The sequence below is a fragment of the Fusarium proliferatum genome (assembly GCF_900067095.1).
Source record: "Fusarium proliferatum ET1 genome assembly, contig: FPRO_scaffold003, whole genome shotgun sequence".
Classification (NCBI taxonomy): Eukaryota; Fungi; Ascomycota; class Sordariomycetes; order Hypocreales; family Nectriaceae; genus Fusarium; species Fusarium proliferatum.
Genome location: NW_022194792.1, coordinates 3,292,721 through 3,316,929, shown reverse-complemented (window position 1 = coordinate 3,316,929; position 24,209 = coordinate 3,292,721). Strand labels below are relative to the sequence as shown.

General features: G+C 49.0%; 6 protein-coding genes across 6 annotated transcripts; 2 read left to right on the top strand and 4 right to left on the bottom strand.

Annotated features, from left to right (window-relative positions):
• Positions 1-260: 260 nt before the first annotated feature.
• On the top strand, positions 261-7,128 carry FPRO_05958 (putative DNA polymerase epsilon, calytic chain POL2; the record flags this gene model as incomplete). Its single annotated transcript, XM_031229182.1, has 3 exons — positions 261-868; positions 916-1,058; positions 1,244-7,128. The coding sequence occupies 3 exons, from the start codon at positions 261-263 to the stop codon at positions 7,126-7,128; spliced, it is 6,636 nt and encodes a 2,211-aa protein (XP_031079444.1).
• A 1,886-nt stretch (positions 7,129-9,014) lies between these two features.
• On the top strand, positions 9,015-11,676 carry FPRO_05959 (putative DNA polymerase epsilon, calytic chain POL2; the record flags this gene model as incomplete). Its single annotated transcript, XM_031229181.1, has 3 exons — positions 9,015-9,987; positions 10,041-11,595; positions 11,655-11,676. 3 exons carry the CDS (start codon positions 9,015-9,017, stop codon positions 11,674-11,676), a joined length of 2,550 nt encoding a protein of 849 aa, XP_031079443.1.
• Positions 11,677-11,704: 28 nt separating this feature from the next.
• FPRO_05960 (uncharacterized protein) lies at positions 11,705-13,727 on the bottom strand (the record flags this gene model as incomplete). The annotated part of the gene is made up of 2 exons (XM_031229180.1): positions 11,705-12,521; positions 12,580-13,727. The coding sequence occupies 2 exons, from the start codon at positions 13,725-13,727 to the stop codon at positions 11,705-11,707; spliced, it is 1,965 nt and encodes a 654-aa protein (XP_031079442.1).
• A 722-nt stretch (positions 13,728-14,449) lies between these two features.
• On the bottom strand, positions 14,450-16,496 carry FPRO_05961 (uncharacterized protein; the record flags this gene model as incomplete). Its single annotated transcript, XM_031229179.1, has 4 exons — positions 14,450-15,979; positions 16,041-16,234; positions 16,290-16,385; positions 16,451-16,496. The coding sequence occupies 4 exons, from the start codon at positions 16,494-16,496 to the stop codon at positions 14,450-14,452; spliced, it is 1,866 nt and encodes a 621-aa protein (XP_031079441.1).
• Positions 16,497-17,295: 799 nt separating this feature from the next.
• FPRO_05962 (uncharacterized protein) lies at positions 17,296-19,049 on the bottom strand (the record flags this gene model as incomplete). The annotated part of the gene is made up of 4 exons (XM_031229178.1): positions 17,296-17,986; positions 18,036-18,268; positions 18,323-18,946; positions 18,984-19,049. 4 exons carry the CDS (start codon positions 19,047-19,049, stop codon positions 17,296-17,298), a joined length of 1,614 nt encoding a protein of 537 aa, XP_031079440.1.
• A 1,695-nt stretch (positions 19,050-20,744) lies between these two features.
• Positions 20,745-24,058, bottom strand: FPRO_05963 (uncharacterized protein; the record flags this gene model as incomplete). The annotated part of the gene is made up of 8 exons (XM_031229177.1): positions 20,745-22,735; positions 22,790-22,835; positions 22,885-22,969; positions 23,022-23,063; positions 23,158-23,284; positions 23,339-23,671; positions 23,727-23,894; positions 23,968-24,058. The coding sequence occupies 8 exons, from the start codon at positions 24,056-24,058 to the stop codon at positions 20,745-20,747; spliced, it is 2,883 nt and encodes a 960-aa protein (XP_031079439.1).
• Positions 24,059-24,209: the final 151 nt, after the last annotated feature.

Here is a 24,209-nt window from a genome sequence, read left to right as displayed (position 1 = left end):
GTCTAAACGCGTCTCACGCTTCCAATTTATCCAATCTCGGTCCAGGCTTTAGGGACTCCCTTCATTTACTTTGTTCCACAGATACGCTCCGCTCAGTGTTGACTTTGCAAACAACTTTTTTCTCTCGATTCTTTTCTTCTTCTGTGTTATTTTAACTGCTCTTGTACAATTCCCCCCTCTCCATGTCGAATCTCTGTTCCCTGACATCGTCAACTGCTTGTTAAGCCACACTCCTTTTGGGGAGACCCCCAGAACACTCAATGCCCAACACAAGTCTTCGTCGCCCTCAGAAGGGCTTCCGCCGAGGAGGCAAAGTTGCCTACCATGGCAACCGAACACGCACATTCGCGGCCTCATCCAGGAACGAGGCCACATCAGCAGACGAGAAATGGGAACGAACACGGCTAGCACACAGCATTGACGAGAACATGGGCTTTGCGCGTTATGAGAGCGGAAAGAAGAGAGAAGGCTGGCTAGTCAACATCCAGCCCACATCTATCGAGGACGAACGGATACCGGGTGGTCGAGCCGCTGTCGACTGCTATTTTATCGAAGAAGACGGCTCGACCTTCAAAGCTACTGTGGAATTTGACCCATACTTCTTGATCGCTGTCAAGAAAGGACGAGAGTCTGAGGTTGAGGAATGGGTCAAGAGGGTTGCCGGAGGTGGTGTTGTCAAGTCGATTCGAAGAGTCGAGAAAGACGATCTCAATATGCCCAACCACTTGCTCGGCTACCGAAGGACATTTCTGGAGTTGAGATTTGCCAATGTCAATGACCTCATGGCTGCGAGAAAAGATATCATGCCTATCGCGGAAAAGAACAAGAAGAATATGAATGCTATGGATGCCTACGCCGAGGTGGCAACGTAAGTGCTCAACTGATCTTTGGCAGGATCGAGCTAATACGAAACAGCTCAAATGGCGACTTCGACCTTTTTGACGATTCACGAGATGACGACCGAAATATGAATACTGCCCTTTCCGATGCGAGCGACTTTATCGTCGATATAAGAGAATATGATGTACCATACCATGTACGAGTAATGATAGATTTAGGTATGATCAACCCTTGCCCACACTCTTCTACAAGCTTTACATGATGTTTGCAACCAAGTATTTGCTACTTCAGAGCCCTCAAAGGCCATGAGACCACTATTCACCATTGCCCTGATTATTGCTTCTCTACAGTCCTCCATTCTGCCTTCAACCCTTTCTAATCACCTACTGACATGGACACCCAGATATACGAGCCGGAAAGTGGTACTTTGTTGAAGCCAAACATGGTGTCACCAAAATTTACCCAAACGAAGAGAGGTCGTTGCCGGCTGAACCTGTAGTAATGGCTTATGATATTGAAACATCAAAGCTGCCTCTCAAATTCCCTGATGCTGCCACCGATCAGATTATCATGATTTCTTACATGATCGATGGCCAAGGGTTCTTAATTACCAACCGACAAATCCTTTCAGAAGATATTGGCGACTTCGACTACACACCCAAACCAGAATACCCGGGCCCCTTCATGATTTTCAACGAACCCGATGAAAAGGCTGTCATCGAGAGATTCTTCCTCCACATCAAGGAGGCACGACCTACCGTCATTGCGACTTACAACGGTGACTTTTTTGATTGGCCCTTTGTGGAAGCACGGGCTAGCATCAATGGAATTGATATGTATCAAGAGATTGGATGGAAGAAGGACAACGAGGATCAGTACAAGTGTAACTACAGTGTGCACATGGACTGCTTCCATTGGGTCAACCGAGATTCGTATCTGCCTCAAGGTTCTCGCGGTCTGAAAGCCGTCACTGTCGCGAAGCTCGGATACGACCCAGACGAGCTGGATCCCGAATTGATGACACCATATGCGACTGAGCGACCACAAACACTCGCTGAATACTCGGTCTCCGATGCCGTTGCAACATATTACCTGTACATGAAATATGTGCACCCTTTCATTTTCTCACTTTGCACGATTCTACCTTTGAGCGGTGATGAAGTATTGAGAAAGGGAACTGGTACACTCTGCGAGATGCTCCTGATGGTACAAGCATTTCAACGACAAATTGTACTTCCGAATAAGTATATCACACCAAAGGAGGCCTTCTGGGATGGGCATCTCCTCGATTCAGAGACCTATGTCGGTGGCCACGTTGAAAGTATTGAAGCAGGAGTCTTTCGAGCTGATATCCCGGTTGATTTTGCTGTCGACCCTGGAGCTATTGACGAGCTCCTCGGCGATTTAGATGCTGCCCTCAAATTCGTAATCACAGTTGAGGAGAAGAAGAACTTTGATGATGTAGAGAACTACGAAGAAGTCAAGGCTCAGATCGTCGAGAGGTTGAACAAGCTCAAAGAAGCGCCGAACCGTAACGAAAAGCCCCTGATTTACCATCTGGATGTCGCATCGATGTACCCTAACATCATGACAACCAACCGATTACAGCCTGACTCTATGATTCAAGAGTCCGACTGTGCTGCCTGCGACTTCAATCGACCTGGAAAGACATGCGATAGAAGGTTACCGTGGGCTTGGCGAGGAGAATATTTGCCCCCAAAACGAGATGAGTATAACATGATTAAAAATGCACTTCAGAACGAGAAGTTCCCTGGTAAATATCCCAGTTCTCCTATGAGAACCTTCCAGGAACTCAGTGCCGATGAGCAAGCCAATCTTGTACGAAAACGCCTTCAGCTATATTCTCAGAAGGTCTACCACAAAATCCATGATTCAACAACTATTGTGCGAGAGGCAATCATTTGCCAAAGAGAAAACCCCTTTTATATCAACACCGTACGAGACTTCCGTGATCGTCGATATGACTACAAGGGCAAAGCCAAGGTTTGGAAGGGAAAGACGTCATCCTTGCAGTCTGCTGGTGCCGCCCAGAGCGAGGTTGATGCTGCCAAGAAGATGATTATTCTCTACGACTCGCTGCAATTGGCGCACAAAGTTATTCTAAACTCATTCTACGGCTATGTGATGAGAAAGGGATCTCGTTGGTACTCGCTTGAAATGGCTGGCGTCACTTGTTTGACGGGTGCTCACATTATTCAAATGGCTCGACAACTGGTCGAACGGCTGGGACGACCTCTGGAATTGGATACCGACGGTATCTGGTGCATGCTTCCCGCAACCTTCCCCGAGAACTTCTCCTTCAAACTCAAGGGTGGCAAGAAACTCAACATCTCATATCCCTGTGTTATGCTTAACCACCACGTTCATGCAAAATTCACCAACCATCAATACCAGACACTCGTTGATAAGAAGACCCTCAAGTACGAAACGCACAGCGACAATTCCATTTTTTTCGAAGTCGATGGTCCATACAAAGCTATGGTTCTGCCCACATCGAAAGAAGAAGACAAAAACTTGAAGAAGCGTTACGCTGTCTTCAACGATGACGGCAGTCTTGCTGAGTTGAAAGGTTTCGAGGTGAAACGTCGTGGTGAGCTCAAGCTCATCAAAATCTTCCAGCAACAAATTTTCAAGTTTTTCCTCGAAGGTGAAACACTGGCCGAATGTTATGGAGCCGTTGCTAAGGTTGCCAACCGTTGGCTGGATGTTCTGCACAGCAAGGGCACAACATTGGCAGACGAGGAGTTGATGGAACTCATTTCTGAGAATCGAAGCATGTCCAAAACACTGGAGGAGTACGGAAACCAGAAGTCAACCAGTATCACAACTGCCAAGCGTCTGGCAGATTTCTTGGGTGAGCAGATGGTAAAGGACAAGGGACTGAACTGTAAGTTCATCATCTGTGCTCGACCCAAAAATGCACCCGTTACAGAACGAGCTGTTCCGGTGGCCATCTTCTCTGCGGAGGAATCTGCCAAACGTACATATCTGAGGAAGTGGCTAAAGGAGGAGCCCACTGACACTGATCCTCGTGCACTCCTTGACTGGGATTATTACCTGGAGCGATTGGGTTCTGTTATCCAGAAGCTGATCACCATTCCTGCCGCTCTCCAAAAGGTCCGCAACCCTGTACCTCGAGTGCCACATCCTGACTGGCTTCAAAGGAGGATCAACATCAAGGACGACAAACTGAAGCAGAAGAAGCTCACTGATCTCTTCAAAAAGAGTCCACTGGAAGACATCACCAACATTAGTGGTTCTCGACTGGATGATGTAGAAGATTTCGGTAGCAAGCTTTTGAAGCCCAAACAAGTCAACGCAGTCATTGCATCCTCGCAGGCCGCAACGACGATTCAGAAGCGCAAGTCTCCTGAGCCAGCAGAGAACCCCGATCCCATGTCTGCACTTCCTGAAGTTATGCCAAGTGCTTCGGAGAACTATGAGGCATTCTTGATGTACCAGAAGAAGAAGTGGAAGTTACAGAAGCAAGCCAGAATCCGTCGACGGCAATTGTTTGGTGACCGAAGAGGCGGTGCAGTCAACAATCTTCAGCAAACATTCATGAAGCAGGCGCACACTACTTACATGAGTAACTGGCAGGTCTTGCACCTCAAAGCGACTGAGACTCCTGGTATTGTCATGGCATATGTCCTTATCGATGCCAAGATCCACACGCTTAAGGTCAATGTTCCTCGGCAAGTCTTCCTCAACCTCAAGAGTAAGGATCTTCCCGATGTTGAAGTGGAAGGCTGTGAAGTCGAACAGGTCAATTACACTCTTCCCAATGGCCATCCATCAAGCCATCTCTTTAAGTTAACTGTATCGGAAGATATTTACTTCAACGAGAGCGAGAAGTTCTCCTTACTCTTCAACCATCCTAGTGTTGAGGGTGTGTATGAGAAGCAAGTACCCCTGAACATCAGAGCTGTCTTGCGTCTCGGAAATCAGTGTACCATTGACGCAACACAACATGCTGTGCTGGGAAAGGGTCTTGAACAAGGCTTTGATCTGGCTGGTCTGAAGCGACCAGCCAAGACACGAACGTATCTCGAGACGTCGCCACTGGCTTACATTTATGTTTCTCACATTACAACTGGAGAACGACAGATTTTTGGTATCTTCTCTACCACTAATGACCAAGCTCACGTCGTTATTCTGCAGAAGAACAAGGACTCCGGTCAAGATCTTCCCAATATCTCCAAAATGTATTCAGAGATGCTCGCTAGACGGCATGCGGAGGCAGCTGGTACCAACTGGCAGGATTGTTTTACCTACCAGGAGAAACTCCACATCAAGATCACCCAAGTGACGACCCGACGCAAGGCTCACTTGGAGATAGGTGATGTTGTCAAGAAGATGCGCAAGGACGAGCCACGACCACAAATGATGGTTATCCAGTCGTCTCAGCGCAAACTGCTCATCCATGATGTCCCTATCCTGGGAGAATTCCCAGTCCTCCCCTTGAAATACGATGTAGGGGATAGCTCTCTACCTCCTCTTGGGTGGCAATCTGTCATCGCCAAGCGACTGATTGGCCATTATCTTGGTCTTGGATCCTGGATTCTACACCTTACCGCTTTGGCTCGTTACGGCGATGTGCCTCTGTGTAATTTGGAACGAGACGATCCCCGATTCTTGATCGATGTTGCCTATGCCCGGCGCCTTCAAGCCAATGGAGTCGTGCTTTGGTGGTCTCCCGATGCTCGTCCTGATCATGCTGGATATGAAAAGGACGATCTTCTGGGCCCTCTCGACACAGTCAAAATGCCAAATGTCAACAATCCAGGAACCTTCTCGTCTGTGTGTATCGACATAGATGTCAGAAATCTGGCTATCAACACTATCCTGACCTCATCCCTTATCAACGAGCTTGAGGGTGCCGACTCCGTCTCGTTCAATCCCGCTGCTGACGACTCAGAGACGCTTGCATCCGAGAACGCATTTGCCAATGCTGGCGTTCAGGTGCTGCGTGAGATGGTGAAGGCTTGGTGGACTGAAGCTTGTCGTGGAAGTACCATGGCCGATGTTCTCGTGCAACATCTTGTTCGCTGGGTTGAGAACCCCGACTCTTTCATGTACGATCGAGCCCTGCACTACTATGTGCAGATGATGTCTCGAAAGGCCTTCCAGCAGCTCATGGCTGACTTCCGTCGAGTGGGATCTCAGGTCATTTTTGCCAACGCCAACCGTCTTATTCTCCAAACCACAAAGGCCGAGGTCGGCAACGCATATGCGTATAGCGAGTATATCATTAAGTCGATCAAGAGCAAGCCACTCTTTCACTTTATCGACTTAGAGATTAAGGAGTATTGGGACTATCTTGTATGGTACGATGAGTTTAACTACGGAGGCAAGGCCTGCCAGGAGGTTATCGAAGCTGAAGAACAGAACCTCGAAACTGTCATGCACTGGCAGATGGCAACCTTCTTGCCTGTTCGACTACAGTCCACATTTCAGGACTGGGTAATTGAGTTCATACAGCTGATGCATCAACTCAAGCGGCCTCATAACGGCGACCCAGATGGTACACCACGTCTGACACAGCTACCAAGCAAGGGCCTGGAGGACCATGAAGGTCAGATTTTATTAGGCAAGGCATTCGAGAAACCTCTGAAGAAGGATATCATTGGCCTCCTCAACAAGCAGAAGCGTGAGCTACTTCATCCAGAGCTTGCACAGGACTATACATTCCCCGTCCTTCCCGGGTCACACCTTAAACCTCGAAATCCTATCCTCGAGCTTGTCAAGTCACTTATGCAAGTTTTATCGCTTGACAAAAACATCACACTTGAAGCTCGATTACTTCGGAAAGAGCTCCTAGCCTTGTTCGAGGTGCGTGAGTTCTCGAAAGACGGTAGCTTCACAAACCCATCAGAGAGCCTTCGTCTTCCTCAGATATCTTGTGACAGCTGCACTATGATGCGAGATCTAGACCTATGCAGAGACGAAGATCTCTTTGGCGAAGGGGCTGCTTGGTGCTGCGGCTTCTGTGGCACTGAGTTCGATCGTGTCGCCATAGAAGAGCGATTATTGGGCATAGTAGAGAGCTGGATTGTGGAATGGACAACGCAGGATCTCAAATGTGCCCGGTGCGGTGCACTGAGACTGAACGACTTTATGGAACACTGTACCTGCAGTGGAGAGTGGAAGGAAATTGTGTCACGACAAGATGTGAGCAAGAAACTCGGGGTTATGAGGAGGGTGGCCAAATTTTACGGGCTAAGAATGCTCAGTGATGTGGTCGAGGAACTCCACAAAGGTTTATGAACGGCGTCATGATGGTTACAATGGAGTTGCTTACACTATAATGAAGACCGTAGTGGAGGAGTAGAAGTGATTTAGAGCATAATTATCATACCCCAAAATGATTTGGGCAATGCAAAGTCAAGCATTATAGTAAGGAAGGCATTCTAACGTTGACTGAGCTTCTTTATGATTCCCGCACAATGCTTTCCTTCTATCACTTGATAATTCTGCTCGTGCTGAAACAATGCCATTAGCCTACGCCAAGAACACTATCCCCAGTCCTTCAGGTTCCCAAGGTCGAGTCCTATCGAGGACAGAATCCTCAGCGAGATCGAAAACGGCATGCTCCAATTGCTGTATCTTCATATGGTTCTCTTGAGGCATGATAGAGATTTGCCGTGTCCAGTGGATGAGCCCACTGATAGTGGTTTTGCCTAGCAGCCATGATTTCCCCATGTGTGGGATCAGACAATGTAGTAAGGGGTTTGGTCACCAAGAGCGGAAAGTTCTGCCATATACTAATCTCTAGCATAGGATACACAATTGGTCCCAAGAGTTCCGTGCCAAGCGGATCATTCCAAGAGCCAGAGAGTAACTAGATGGGTGAGAGGATTTCTTGGGAAGCTGCCTATATAAGGCCGAACCATTTGAATTCAAAGTCGAATATGATTTCATTATAGATCATATGGTTCCAGCTAACCTTCTGGTATATATTGCTTAATAACTCGGCAAAGCTTGACTTTTTCTTCTCTCAACATCAGAGAATCGTTGCAACATAATGAGCTTACAAGAAGTATCAACGCAACTGATCAATGTTCGGCTCAGTTACAGGGCACCAAATACAGTAATAATGACTCCAACAAAGCCATTAATAGAGAGTGCAAGATCGATAGAGGGAGGTCAAGATTCAAGGCACTTGTTTAATAAGACATTGGCAGGTCTGACTCTCGAATGCCCGTTGCCTTCATCTTAATAGGCACTGTAAAGGGAGGTAAACATATCTATTAAAGGATACTTCCCTTGTTCAATGTGAAATAATTCAGGAACCTTTAACTTAGAACCTCCACTGCTACGTAGGTGCCTCGCCTACATAAGCATCTACTGCTCAAATTGAATGATGATAACGACCCTACACTACATATCCTGACTACGGAAAGGAAACTTGGTTAAGCCATCTATAATTCTAGGATGGATTTCCTTTCTTCAAGCAACTTCCAATTGCAAGGACACTTTATGTACAATAAAGGGGTGAATATTGTGAGATAAGCAATCAAGTTATTTGATAATTCAGTGAATGATAGGAAGATTAGCAACTCTTATGGTACGACGCATAACAATGAAGCACAAAAAAGAAACCCATGCACTAGTTATACCAAGAACAAATACCTATGAAACGACGAACTTCTGCCAAATCGTGAGGGGTTGATCAAACACAGTTGGGGGCCAAAAAGTCCTAGGTATCGCCAGTCCGCCTAACGTACCTCGCGTGGAAAGGGAAGAGAGAAAGAAGAGCGAAGAGCAATCAACAAGTTCAGCATGTTTATGATAATACCAGCCATCAATACCCGTAGTCATTTGGGCCTCATTTTCATGTTTTGCTTTCTTTCCATATAAATCAGCTGGACCCAAGTTGTTTAGGCCCCCTCCCCCCCTGTATGTCCTGCATCATCAATCAGCCTTACCACTTATACTTGGCGCCCCTTCAGAGCCCGAGTGGTTCGCCCACCATCTGCAGAGGCCGCCAGCTTTCTTCAGGCAACCACAGTCCCCTATGACCAAGGGAAGGCCCCAGTTCCGAATGTTTTGCATTTTCTCCATTCCTTGTTCGACCCCTCAAAATTTACTTTGTCCGTTTTGTTCCTCAATTGCAGCCTCACAAAGCCATTGTGAGTTAACCAACTCACACAATGAACAACCTCAGGCGCAAGGACCACCGCGGGGCCGTTGACTTCAACGGTCCCGGCCATTACCACGGCCCCACAGTCCGGCATCGGACCGTCCAAGCAGTATCGACGCCTCTCACGACACCGGCTTCAATTGCTCTGTCGATGTCAAAGACTACTGTCTCCCCTAGTCTCATGTCTTTTGATTTTTTTCAGCAGCCAATTCAATCAATTCATTCCGATTTCAATATTGGCTGCTATCGGTCTGCATCGCCAGCCAAGTTGGACCTGGGCCTGGAGTCTGGTATCAATTGGGCTGGTGAACTCGACATGCGAGAGATGAGTACAATTTCTACCATCAGTGCCGATACTTCTTCTACTGGTTCCATTTTCTCCTCTGTTCCGACCGAATTCAGTGATGCAATGACCGTCCGTAACGGTAGAGGTCGCTCAAGAGGTCCGAGTCCACTAAGTCGAGGTGGGCGAACTAACAGCACTGATAATTCGACGCCTTCTTTCGTCTGCCTTGGCCCTCAATGCCAACGAGCTTTCTCGTCTGACAAGGACCTCAAATCCCACGTCAAATCTTGTCACACGTATCTGTGTAACTGGGCTGGCTGTGACCAACCGAGCTTTTCCACCAGGGACGGACTCATCTACCATGTCAAAGTCAAACATCTTGTCATTTGTCCATCACCCGGCTGCACAGAGACGACATTCCAGAGTATTCGCCTTCTTCAGTCCCACATAGCCATGGCTCACCCCGAGGATGGCAGAGATGATGCAAAGGAATGGGAGCTTCCAGCAAAGATGAATGCAAGCATGAAGACGGGCAACAGGTCATCATCAAGTGAAACGCCCACCACTACTCTTGCGTCCCTCAAAAGAAAGAACAGAGATCATGATACAGATATGTCTATGGATTTGGTTAAGACGAAGCATCAATGTCAAGATCGCCTACAGGTCGTCGTCGAGAAGCGAGCTAGAAAGAACACGGGTAAAGTCATCAAGTCTCCCTTACCTTGTTAGCTCACAGACTGACCATCAAAGGTACTCCACGAAGTGCAGAAAGTCCGACAGACCTTATCAGAGGGCGAGCCTCACGGTGTATAGAAGTAACGAGCTTTCCCCTGGTCTTTGAGCACGCCATTCTTCCTTTTCTTTCCCAATATCTGCCTATCTGGGTTGGACCCCGTCACGTAGTCACTGTCACTCGAGGCAAATCCCCACAAATGAAGCGAATTTGCATCATGGCTCCAAGAATCATTTCTCGTGCTCGAAAGATTATCATTGTCAGCCACGTTCAAGATCTTATTCCCAGCAACTTTTCCAAGCTAGTCACGTTTGCTTTTACGCAAGGAGAGATCAATCGCACCGTTACCTGGGCTCGTGGCCTAGACAAAAATCACAAGGACGATATTTGTGCCGCGAGAAACCCCTACTTCTTCCGCGATCCTTGCATGGGTGACAGTATCGGTGTCACAGGAAATGGGGTATTTGAAGATAGCACTGCTACCCTTGGTCCTTGCATCACCGTTGGTGGTGGGAGTTACTGGTTGGGCAACTTTCATCCCTTCGTGGAGGCCTACCAACAGCTCGCTCAAGTGGAGGTTGAGCATCCATCATCCCAAGATCGCAAGCGATGCATAGACGAGGGGCATGATGCCATGGCCCAGGAAACGAACTTCAGGCTTGGCAAGCTCGAAGTCACGTCAGGTCTGAACCTCAAGACGACAAGAATTTCACATGATCCTTATTGGGATGAGTGTGATACGGATAAGCCCCTTGTCGTAACAGACTGGGCTCTCATCGGTGCTCGTACTTCACAAGCAAACATTCTTCGCAAATTCCCCTCAGAAACCCAGCCTCCAACTCCGGAGCCAACCGTAGCTACTACAACCGCTATTGTGCCAGGTGCAGATGTTCTGTCTAGCGGTCGAACATCTGGCTATCAGCGCGGCCAGATTTGTGAGATTCCTGCATATGTCTCTGGCGTGGAGAACCAGACGCAGAAGGCTACGAGAGAATGGTTCATCGAGGAACCATGGCCGCAAGAGGATGAGGATGCCTGGATACGTGGAGGCATTGGAGTCAACGGCGACAGTGGCGCTGGAGTTGTTGACGCCAATACACATGGTTTAATCGGTCAAGTCTGGGGTCGCAATAACTATTGGGGGCCCGGACAACGTGTCACCTACTTCACTCCCATCGCAGACATTTTCGACGATATTCAGGAAAAGTGTGGGCAGCAGTCACGCCCTCAACTTCCGCAGCATCGCGATGAAGCAAACTGCTTTCCGTTACATCCATCATGTCGTCAATGCTTCGATCTACGGGTATACCTCAATAGTAGCAGGAGGAGCTCGCGGATGTCGCTCCAAAGCATGATAATGGGTACAGGTGATGGCGACCAGGATCTGACCTCTATTGAGGCTGTCTCGGAGCTAGCTACACCAAAGGATTACCACCGCCATTCGGGCATCGAAGAGACTCTGGCTTCTCTCAGTGGAATCGTCTCTCCAGCAGGGCCCAGTGGTTATCCTGGCACTCCCATGATAGCCGATATGAAGAGCCCCTATGCTACCGAGCTGGATCTTGGTGATCTGTATGGGCCAGAAGCAACTGCACCAACTCAGGCTCGAAAGAGAAGAACGTCTTGTCTAGCGCCGGCGCCGGCTCCAGGTAGATGGAAGAAGCAGAGAACTGGTGATTGATCAGCCAGCGAAACCTCCTCGTGCCATCTTCTTTGCCCGAGCATCGCGTCTATTGTGGTTCGCCCGAGACCCCTTATTTGCTTCCTTGTTCTTCCTAGCACTTTCTGTCTCCTTCTCGCCCGTAGGCCCAGCAACATTGCCGCCTCTTCCCAGGCCTCGCCCTCGTCCACGGCCACGGCCACGGCCACCACCTCTGCCACCCCTAGATGATCCACCGTCAGGTTCGCTTCCTTCTTCTCCTGAGCCAGCTGGAGATTCTCGCCAAGATGTGCGTTCTAGTTGCGCTTGTTGTCCACTAAATGCATACTTGGCCTCTAATCGTCGCTTCTGCTGGGGGTTCCTGACTAAGATGAGGGCCCATCCCTCTATGGCTTCATCTGTCATTCCAGTCTCTTCCCGCAATTTGGCTCGCGGGTTACCTCGCCTTGTGCCAGCATCACGGTCAAACAGCTTTGAATCCATCTGGTACGCACGGAATAATGCCTCCTCGTTGCTGTCGCTCGCCGCATCGGCTTCCTGGTTGGAGGCGTCAACAGTGCCACCCACATCGTCAGCATCATAAGTATCATCACGCTCGTCATCATCAGAATCGAATGCCGCGAGGGCAGAGAAAATGGCCGATTTGTTAGGCGCATTTGCTTTATCTTTGAGCATTTCATCGGCATTCTTGCCTGGTTTCTTTCCAAATGAAACCTTGGAAACGTCCATGGCAAGGCGGTCGAAGTCGTCGTCGTCAAAAACATTGTGTCGTGTGGGAACCTGAGGCGGAGTAGGTCGTGGTGCGAGCTCTGTGCGTCCTGCTTCAGGGTGTGATGACCTGATGATGAATTAACAAATAATCGCCATTTGAGAATAGGTAGATTGTTGCAACGTACAAGGACTCACTGCGGTCGGCATTAGCCAAGTGAGGCGGTAGAGTCTCACTTAGTAAATTGGCAACGACCTGCTCCACGTCCTCTCCGTATTCATCGAGACATTTGGACACAAAGCCGGATCCTAAATCTGGAAACAAATCCTGAACCTGAGTGATTTGGCTCATTTTATGAACATGAATGTCGGCATTCACTTCTTGCTGCGTTATTTTGCCTTTACCTTTATCCAATCTCCGTCTTGTAAGTCGTTTGGGACGGACCATGGTTCCCTTTCTGTAGCCCTCCAAGGCCGTAATTCGCTTCTTGAAATTTTCGGTCGCCGCGCCGGTATCCTCCGCCCTCCGTAGTAATATCTTTAAGAGGGGGGTGTTGGTGATGAGTTCAGGGACGAGTGAGTCGTTGACATTGAGAGGGCCAGCCTTGTGGGCATCAGCCGCTTCCTTGAGGGCGTATAGTTGATCACTCAGCATCGACCATTTGGCTGGTTCAGTATCTATTAACCCAACCAGACATAGATACGTCGTGGTCAATATCACTTTGCGTAGAGGAGGATTCATGACGCGGAAGCACACGATGAGGCCATCGAGGAAATCAGATCCCGCAAGGAATAAAGTGCAGGTATCCGACGAAGCATGTAGAAGATAGTTCAGTCGTATCAAGCGAGCTTCGACGCTCTTCAAATCACCCTTGATACCAGCCTCTAACTGTGGAATAAGTTGCTTCTTCAGGGCAGTCAATGCAGCCTCAAGCGCAGCAGCATGTCGTTGAAAGAGCTGTGCAATGAGAGGGGCAGTAGCTTTCCTGGGGAATACCCTTGCGATGTTTGCCAAGAACGCATAATCGAATAGCTGAGGAGGCGGAGATACATTGAAGACCCTCGATACGAGTTGAAATACGGCTTTTGGTAGTGTTGTCGAGTGAGAGTCTAGTATTGTGAAGCCTGCCTCTGCTGTCTCCTCTGCGAAGGAGACTAGGAATGTTGCAATGGAGTCGTCGCGGGCCAAGGCTGCCTTGATTTCCTTTTCAGAAAGGGACGAAATGGCACGGCAAATAGATGTCCAGGATTGTAGAAGCGTATTCCATTCGCTGGAGGAGAGATGCTGTCGCCATGATGACTGGGGGAATGGTGCGAGGGGTGGTAAAGAGACCATGGTTGTGTGTCTTTGTGTGCGTGGTAAAGTCCTGATTTTGTGCGCTGAAATGAGTGAAATTTTGTGCTTGAAGAGGATTTCAAGAGAAAGGTGAGTCGATCTTATAAACTGCCGTCCATGACCTTCATAAATATCGTGGCTCAAGCCTGCGTTTGCATCGCCGGATGATTCATCAGAAAGTGGATTCTCACAGCTGCAAGCTGATGAAGCCAACCTGGAGGAGATACAAAGATACTTTTCTACCGCTCAAGCCAATCAATGGCTCTGATTATGAAAGCGCTTAAGTGCTCCTGGACTAGTGCATCTTTTACCCGAGAGCTGCCCTGGTAGGTAGTAGTTAGTGCTACAAGGCAAACACTAAGCAAACATCTTTAGATGATTTCACTGATGAGCTTTATTGATATGGATGTTGTGAATAGTCTTTGTGAGATCTCTAGCATTCGATAAAACTCTTATATATTTTATCACTTGAAATAGGGCCTGCTGTAACAAAAACACACAGCAACTCTGAAAATGCACTGAAACTGATGCCACTCTTCACTTCGCTTGCCTCGTGAAGTTGTTTCTTTTACTCTCTAGATTATGCATCCAACAATCTCCAATGATTATACACAACGCCAATTAATGCATTCTCCTGAATCGTCTAACGCCATCTACTCATCCTCGACTCCTCATCTCCACATCATATATAAAACAAGTTGTGAGCTGCCTCGACTCCTTGGCTAGAAGTCCCATAGTGTACATTCTCGGGGAGGCGGGAGTTCGGGCATCAGGCCACCCTCAAAGGTCCCAGTCTGTGCGAAGGCCATCCACTGAGCCTTGGACTTGTCGTCGTACATCTCAGGGGGCAATTCTGTATCCGCTGAGAATGCCGGAGGACCATCTGGGAACCAAATCCGTCGCCAGGTCCCATCAAATTCTCGGATCCCGGGCTTGCCATCCTTGTAAATAACTGATTTGCCCTTGAACATTGATAGCCGACCATCCATGCCTTTTGAGCTATAGCTCTCGATTGGTGGATGTTGTCTACTGCTGGCCGGTGGATATGGGCCTGTCGAAGTGGCGGCTGTCGCTGCTGCTGCTGCCGCTGGGGGTTTTTGAGCCTGTGTTGTAGCAAACGGGTTCGCGGCAGCTGGTGCAGCGTTGGAGGGTTGGCCAAAAGGATTCGCTGGTTTCTGCTGCGAGGGTTGACCAAATGAATTGCTCGCTGGTGGTTGGTTATTCTGCGATGCAAAACCATTCGACTGAGTTCGTGAAGGTTGGCCAAATGGACTGTTTGTGGGTGGATTTGAGGTCGCGTTAGATGTACCAAATGGTGTTGACGTTGCCGGTGCTGCAGCATTTGAAGGTTGGCCAAATGGCGAGCTTCCCTGAGCAGGCTGTGAGGGCTGTCCAAACGGATTCGCCGGGGCATTGTTCTGGTTATTATTGTTGGATCCGAAAGGATTGGCAGGCTGACTGGCTGTTGCGCTACCACTTGGAGCACCAAATGGGTTCGCTGCAGGGGCACTATTGTTATTTACGACGGCACCGAATGGGCTAGAGCTGTTGTTCGTTCCACTTGGTGCTCCGAAGGGACTCGGTTTCTGGCCAAGTTGGCTGGCTTGGCCAAAGGCACTGCCCTGCGTATTTATCTGTGACGGTTGACCGAATGCGCTGCCTTGGGCATTTGGTTGCGAAGGCTGTCCAAAGGCTGGTGTGCCAAATGGGTTGGGTTTTGCGCCTAAAGCTGAAGGTTGGCCAAAAGCAGAGCCTGGCTGTGACGGCTGGCCAAAGGTTGAGGCTTGCGCTGGCTTGCCGAATGCTGAGGCGGTTTGACCCAACTGTGATGGTTGTCCGAACGCTGAAGGTTGCGATGGCTGACCAAAGACCGAGCCTCCTCCTTGAGCTGGCTGCGATGGTTGACCAAAGGATGGTGCACCAAACGCGCTTGGTTTCGCGCCGAGAGTCGATGGCTGCCCAAAGGCGCTTCCACCGGTCGATACGCCGCCACCAAAAGGACTTGAAGCATTGGTGTTGTTGGACCCGAACGGGGTTGGCTGAGCGCCAGTATCGGCAATTGTCGACTTGGGTCGCTTCCCAACGAGAAATTCGCCAAAGGGGGCTCCTTGCGTTCCCTGTTTGCAAATATCGTGCCGATTCGGGTGGCTATTTTCTTCGCCTACAATAAACTGAATTGCTCCTTTAACGTCGCGCAGAGCGGTCTGCATTTGTTGTTGTGCTTGAGCATATAGCTCTTGGGCTTCGTTAAGCTACGGTCGAATCTAGGTCAGTCTGGACGGTCGCATAGAGACCGATTGAATGGGCGCTCACAGCTTGCTGTTCGTTCCCCGACGCCTTTCCCATCATGAAGTGTAGCCGCAGCTCTTCAAAGCTCTGTTCGCGCGGATATCCGCCAAAGAGCTGACCAGGAGCATCTCGCCCTGGCGCATAGGCCGAGAGGATCCATTGCGGAACTTCGTTCGTCAAATCCTTTTCGATGGTGTCGATAGTAATGTTGTATTTGTCTGCTGAGTCGTCAATTCTTATCCCGTGTATCAACATCTAACGTGTTGTTCGTACCAGCAGGGTTTTGATTGCTCCCTCCTCCAAGAGCTCCAAAGCGGTTCGAGGGTTGATTTCGATTGTTTGGGTTTACATGTTCGAATCTGCAACTATCTATAGACAAGTCAGTGTGATCACAAGGAGGACAATGCAGCGCACAGAATCCAAATTAAACGTACTGCCAAATTTGCAGTTGCCCTGCTGAAAAAATTTACACAAAGTCATCCTTTGACGATGATTGACTGGGAGTTGCGTGTTGGTCGAGTCAAATTATGAGCGTAGAAACTTGGACACGCGCCAGGAGTCAAATGAGCCAAGTGCCAAACTGCCTCATGACATACTCCAGTTGCGTATTAATCGCGTTCGCTGGATTCGGGAGGATTATTTCAAATGCCTAGAAAAGCCAAGTTAAGAGAGGGAAAGAAAATATCTAACAGAGAAAGTTTAGAGAAGGATAGAAAGCATTCTCAGCCTTTCCCCAGCCTCGTTGGGCCCATCGGGTTTTTGCGAACGCTTGTCATAAGTGCTCAATTAGTGGGTCGTCACCGATGGGCTAGAGCCTGAAGCTCACTGGAGCTCTGCCCCGTGGAGCAAGAAAGCTTCCCGTCCATCGTGTTCCTTTCCATTTGGACTGGGAAGAAGGGATAAATACATTCAGAAGCGTCTCTGCCCATTTATCTCTACCTACCTTACCTAGGTAGGTAGCTACCTAGCTTATCTAAACACTTGTCACAACAATTATTTAACAGAATTTATACTGCCTCTAGGAAGCTGTTTGAATTCTACAGCAAATTCCCAGATAAAAAGGTCTTTATTCCACTTGTTTCACTTTCAATTTTAACACGTTTATTTTTGCTTCATTCAGCTATTCGTGCCATTCAATCATGAGTTTTGAGTTCTTCTCCTACCGGATCCAAAGTTAACATCTCCCTGACTACCTTACCTAGGTAGGTGTCTGTATCTTATGTCCTGTACATCCATTTCATAAACTCCTGTCTGTCTCCTACTCTTTATACGTTTGAGCTCACGCCTTGATATGTGCCGCCTTACGGAACTCAATCATAGGTCCGTTTTTAGCACTCGTAAATGTATCAACCAATTGCATCTCGCTTGGTCGGTGTCGACCCCATTCATTCTTAGGGTTGCCCTCAGCAGGATCCACGATACCAATAGCCTTGCGCATATCATAAAGATACATAGTGCGGGCAAGTGTGTTTGTCATCTCAACATAGGCGAGACCCTTGCCAATACAGCCACGGGGCCCAATGCTAAAGGGGCAGTATGCACTGGCAGCCAGAGCAACCTCATCCTCGGTTGTCTTCTCGCCAGTGAGGGGGTTGAGGGCACCAACGAGCCATCGCTCAGGGACGTACTCATATGGTGAGGGGTAGTAGGACTCGTTGTGGTGGATGGTATAATGGGGAACGCCAATAACGGTGCCCTCGGGAATCGCACGGCCTTCAATGGTGATGCCTCCGGCGAGAACCTCACGTGGAAGAATACCACCGACAGATGGAGAGAGACGCATAGCTTCATCGATACAGGCTCGAAGGTAAGTGCAAGATGCGAGAGCAGCACCTTGGCAGATCTCCTCGACATCGTTGAACTTGCTTCGGATTTCTTCGGTGACTCGCTCGAGAGCGCGGGGGCATCGGACAAGGTAGAAGAGAGTGGCAGCCATCGCTGTCGATGTGGTGTCAGATCCAGCAATGATACTATTCAGTTATTAGTTGGAGTGTAGCGGAGTCGTCTGGTGCCACTTACAGTAGATTGGACTCGGACCAGAGCTCAGGAGTGCTGAAGCCCTGGCCAGTCTCGGGATCGCGAGCCTTAAGAAGATAGTAGAAGAAATCGCGGCGATCTGTCTCCTCGCCAAGCTTGGTGCGCTCTGCAAGTTGGCCCTTGCTGTAGCCCATGTAGCGAGCACGACCAGCAGCGAGTCCAGGGAAGAGGATCTTGTCCAGATTGAGTTTGTTCACGATGGGCATGGTTCCACACTATGAAGGTCAGTTTCGTCCCTTGCCAAATCGGAAGATAGCAGGTACACTTACGAGAAGGTGGCGGGTTGTAGCAGCTTCAACAAGCTCCAGGGCAAAGCGATTAGTCGGGCTCTCGAGCATGTGGAAAGCCTTGCCGAAGCACAAATCGCCAAGAATATCCATAGCAAGGTAATTGCACCAGTCGCTCATCTTTCGAGGCTTGGTCCAGCCCTTAGTCTCTTCTCCGGAACCCTCCAACATACCAATCTGCTCGCAGAAAGTACGGACGTTACCCAAGATGTATCGCTGCATCTCCTTCATGGCGCTCTCGGAGAAGGCCTGAGACATGACACGGCGCTTACGGGCATGGACCTCCTTATCGCGCGTGTTATGCGTATTGGCGGTAGGGTGAACGAAGGCATTGTAGAATTCGGCCTTGCGGACGTTTGTGCGGAAGCCGTATATCTCCTTGAGAGCCTTGTTGGAGTTGAAGCAAAGCGAGTTGGGGCCGAAGCGGACAACTGGGCCGTATTTTTGGTGCATGCGCCAGAACTCGAGCTGCCTGTCACCCTTCCAGGCGTGGTAGAGCTGGTATCCATCTGTGATCTTAGCGATGAATGGACCTGGGTACTTGGCTAGAGGGTGAAAGAAGACCCGGTAAACAACAATCCCGAAGCCCTGGCCACATATGAGTGTCTGATTATCATAGAAGCTGTAGGCAGTGTTGACTTACATAGAGAGCTAGTCCTCCAAACAACAACCCCACGTATACCAACAGATGTGTTAAGCTGAAGGTCATCTTGTCTGTCTCACACGCAGAATGGGTGAGTCTCTAAGAAGCTGTGAGAATAAGAGGTAGACAACAGATCAAGAGAGACGGAGGCCCCGGAGTAGTTATATACGTCTTATCAAGAAAGAAAGCGATACACCTCCATACCTACACGACGACAGCAGCCCCATGACCACCCTCTTTTCTATCTAGCCCATCATGCCCGCCCACTTCTCATGCTTCGCTGACTTCTTCCATCCCTGGTCTGGGTCTAGGCGAGACGCTCATAATCGGCTGGCGGCGGCACACAAAGCTTGTCAATAATCACAAACTTGTTGAAGGTGGAGGGGTGAGCCATGAAGTCTTCAAGCGGCTAAGTTCGGATTGGAAACGACGGAACAGTATTGGATCGCGGAGAATTGAGAGATTGTGGGGGAGCTTCTTAGATTGTGGGGTTTTGAGTTTGCCATTTGGGGAATTGTTATTTTTTCAATCCATGATTGTATCTAGCTTTGACTCTCAGTTACGAGGGGTATGAACTCGGAATTTTAATCTTTGGTATTGGCAGCGTTCTTACAATGGTAGTTATCCGTCCAGTATTCAGATCTACTATATAAATCCCGTTGACTCCCACTCGTGAAATAACCATCATAGTGATGCAATACATCGTTGGCTCGCTCACAGCAATGCTCAGGCGTTGTTCCTAGTCCAGCCTCTTCACCTCCAAATGTCACCTGTCATTTCAAAAGGACAGTCAGCCGCCAATCAGTTATCCACGTCAAGCCAAGGTCTTTATGCCGTCATGAATAATGTGTATAATACGAATGATTGTTGAACCCTCGGCCTTTGCTCCAACTCGGCACTCATCACACAAGCGGCTCTGGTCCGTCATGCGGAATCACACAAATACTCTATTTTTCTTGGTCACCACCTGGCGCAGCAGCGGGCGACAGGGGCTTGTAAACCTCACATGCCCGACGATGACCGCGGCGTTGTGGAGTTTCGGCGGTCCGAGTGGGGACGGAGATATTTCTTTGCGGGGTGGGCACGGAAATCTGCAGTTTTCGTCAGTGTACATACACGATGCAAGCTTGACAACGGTTCTTTTGCAGAAATACATCCAGAAATGGATACGATAGGGTAATTCTCTCGGCGGACCTTGTTGGTCAGCAGCTGACCGATTTCGTGGTAAGTCTGCGTCAATATACTTGAGGTCCATTGTAACTCTGTTATCTCGCTGGGAACATAAGCCTCTACGCCAGTCGTGGAGGTTTGTGTGGAAGGATAACAAACATTATTGAGACAATGGCAAACTATAATGCCATGCGCTGACCCCGTGAGCAATACATACACTCCCCGTCAGACACCTAGTAAGCCATTGCCTCCAAATGGATCTTATATATGGACGACACCACGTAAATCACCGGCTCCGTGAATAATGGACGGGGAATACCCTATAGTACTGGCCTCAAGAGATAAGTATTTTCAACAAGGAATATTTTGCTGCATCTTCGGATCACTATCATACAGCCAACACACATACAACAAGAGTATATATTGCGTGGACAAAAATTAAGCACATGAACATCACCGCCGTACATTATTCATCATCCATATCTGCCCTATCCCATTAACTCCTCCCATTAATATGAAGAGCATATACGGCATCGAGACGTACCCTTGTCGTATTGCCCAAACCCTTACCCAGTGTAATATACAGTCCCTCTAGTTGAAATACCTGGGCTCGTTGAACACATGGTATCTGTGCTCTCGCACGCCGTCACCCCGGAACATTGCGGGGAATCTCCAGCCCTCAGGGACTTCCTCCTCCTTAACTCGGCGATTGCGCTCCTTATCTGGCTGGGCATCCAGTTTCTCGATCTCCTCTTTGGACTCGGGGATCCTGAACTTGGCAACCTGTAGTTCCGTATCGGTAATGGAGCTGCGACTCACGCGCGCGTATCCCACACGTTTGAGTCTCTTGAAAAGGATGTATTCGCACCATCGGTCCCAATCTGACGGGTCTACATCTTTCATACCCGACTTCTCGCTCACATAAGTGTTGTAGTTACCCTCCTTTGGTTTTGTCACCAAATAGCTAAGCAAGAATGCTGGCCGAGGGGTCGAGCCCATTAGGTCAGCGAGATAAAGCGACTGCAGACGTCGGTCTTCAGGATCCTCTTCTTGCCCGGAGTGGAAGACAAATACATCGACGAGCTGACCATAGACATCCAGCGTCGCATGAATAGCAGGAGCCAGTTCACCGACAGGACTAGGTAGAAGGTGATGCGTCGAGTTGAGGATGGGAAACTTGGACAGAAGAGCCGCACCCCATGTATGCTTATTGGGGCCAGGACCGTAGTCGACATACATGCCGAGATCCTCAGCAAGGAACTGAGTAGCATCACGGTTACCCATGATGATACGCTGGTTGTCGGACTCAAGAAGACCGATGACATCAATTTCCAGCTCCTTAATGAGGTCTCGCATACGGTACTCTGATGCCCACATATCGTTGTCAAACGAAAAGTGGATCGTCCAAATACCTGCAGTGAGGATTCGGTCATCAGCGTGGTAAGGCTGATAGTTATTACTAGGAAACCGCTGGAAGGCCGAGACCAAGAAGAAAACATTGATAAGGATGGTCGCAACACCGAAATACTTCCTTTGCTGGATTGGCACAGACCGTTTCGAAGGTTGCTGTTGATGACCTGAGGCGTTCATGCCATATACGCCAGCACCAATGCAGGTCATCATCGTATACATGATCCAGTCAGTGTGCTCACGAACAAGTTGGCCACCTGGGACAAAGGCATATGCCACAACCCAAACGTGGAAGAGTACCAAGAAGTTGTAGAGGAGGAAACCATTGCCAAAAGTTGTCGTAGGATTTGTCTTGGCTGCATGGGTCAAAATGGGCACAGAATATGCCATCAAGTAAGTGGCAAGCGTCAGAGCGCCGTAGTAACCGGGCCAATGACTGAAGAAGGTCAAAAACATAGCACCGACCGTACCGATGATATAGACCCCCCAGCTGCTTGCAAGCCTAGGCTGCCAGACTCCGCCGAACAGACCAAGCGACATGGCAAGAACAGTGAGCCAGCCATGTGTGGAGAAGTATGGGCCACGAATGGGATAGCCCTCCCATCCCCAGAGGATCATGGTGCTGGTATCAGAGAGTAAAGAGTGGAGGCCAAAGAACAACCCAGCAAGACCGAGTGATGAGAGGAAACTCGAGTTACTCTTGGCAGGCCGTGGAGCCAAACCGGCAGCGAGGGGTGCTCGTCTGGTGAAGCGGAGAGCGGCTAGAACACCCAGCACAAGACCAGTGTTGTTCCAACCGCCATTCGCAGCATGCATAATAGGCCAAATAGGGTTATTCGTCCACCACGCAAACTTGGCAGTAGAGGAAAGAATAAGACCAATCATCCAACCCAGGATCTTGGATTCAAGGCGGCCCTCGTGAACAGACTCTGCAAAAAGGGTACCGGCCCACCCCAAGCACGACATAAAAACGCCAAATCCAACTGTAAACAGGCGATAACTGGGTTCCTCAACCAGATAGGCCGCGATGCCTGCGAGAGACAGAAAGTGCACTGCGCGCAAGTTGTTCACCACCAGAGACCGAGCTGAACGGCTGGCCAGAACGAAGGGCGAAATCGTTGTCATGACCAGAACTTCGTATCCTGAAATGCCCATGTACCAAAGCGGGAAGTCTGAGATTGAGTTAGGGTCACACATGTCTCAATCAAAGATTTAGATTGACTTACACCACACTACAAGCCCCAGACTAGTCAGAATTGTCCAAAAAACATACTAGGGTAGGTCAGTAAATCGTCGTTTTCGCCCAACATAGAGAGCTTACTCCATGGTAGACTTCAGCGGCAATATCAAGTGCTTCGGGCCAACTGAAGCGAACAGCAAAAATACCGCCGGTCGCTTTTTCCTTTCTGAGGACTTGGTTAATGACAATATTCTCCTCACGGCTAGTTCTGTACTTACTCCTTTTCCAGAACGGCGGATGGGATAGACGACAGGTTCTCACTGCAAAAGACTTAGACAATGGCCTGCAAACATGTATATTTCGCAAACGGCTGTTCTGGAGGCCAAAGACTATCTGGGAAGCCATTGAACGTACCCCTTGCTCGCACCCTTGATATCTCTAACCTCAATAGCGAAGGTACTGAAATCGAGAGCCGTCACGGCGTCAAAGGCCACATCAAAGATGATCAACGACCACTCGAAGAAGGCGTAAGTCGTGTAAGCTGGTTTATAGCGTTAGTGGGCCATATTTCAACGACGCTGAACCATTGTCTTACCTCCAGCGACACGATGCACCTTGTGCTGAATGAAGAAATAGATCAGTGGCACAAGAGTACCGAAAAAGGCAGATGCCAAGTATTTGCGATATTTGATGGCCTGAGGATTGGCGGGGCTGAGTGCGATACAGCCAGTTGTCCACGGAAGCGTCGCAACAATGTAGGAAATCATGAGAATATCATGCCAATCGTGGTCATCCGTAGATGTAATGTATGTCCAGCCGCCACAAGTCAGAGTTCGAAGTAGGCCCATAACAGCAACGAACGTAGGCAGCTTCTGGCCGGGCTTTCGCGTGAGGAGATACCATAAACCGACGAGGGCAAACCGAGGACCTAGGAGCCATCAGCACATTGCGGATATGGTACAATTCGATCAATTATGCTGTACCGGATGTAATGGCAATGAATATCATGAAGAACGATCGCTCGGGGTACCGATCGCCAATAGTCGCTGAGACTGAGGGGAACCATTCTTGCGGATAACCATAGAACTCATTCTGTACGATTTTGTGGTAGTGTAGGTAAACGCCAATAACCAATGCACTAAAGAAAGCAGCTATAACACCACGAATCAGCGTTTCAGTCATCCAAGTTGCATATCTACAACGGAGGAGGATGCAAAACCATACTATACGCGACAGCAGTATGCGCCCAACTGACCAAGCTTCCATTGAAGCTGAGGACAACGCCTGTATCTTTGTCCTTGTATTTTGAAGCCATTTCGAAGGAGAGAAGGACTGAACAAACACTCTAAAATCCCATCCGGGCGATCCGGGAACCAAGAGTCAAAATCTCAGAACGAGCGACGAGAGAACACGATCATGCAAGTGGTGAGATTCACTCTCGGACGAGACAAACAGACCTCGGAGCT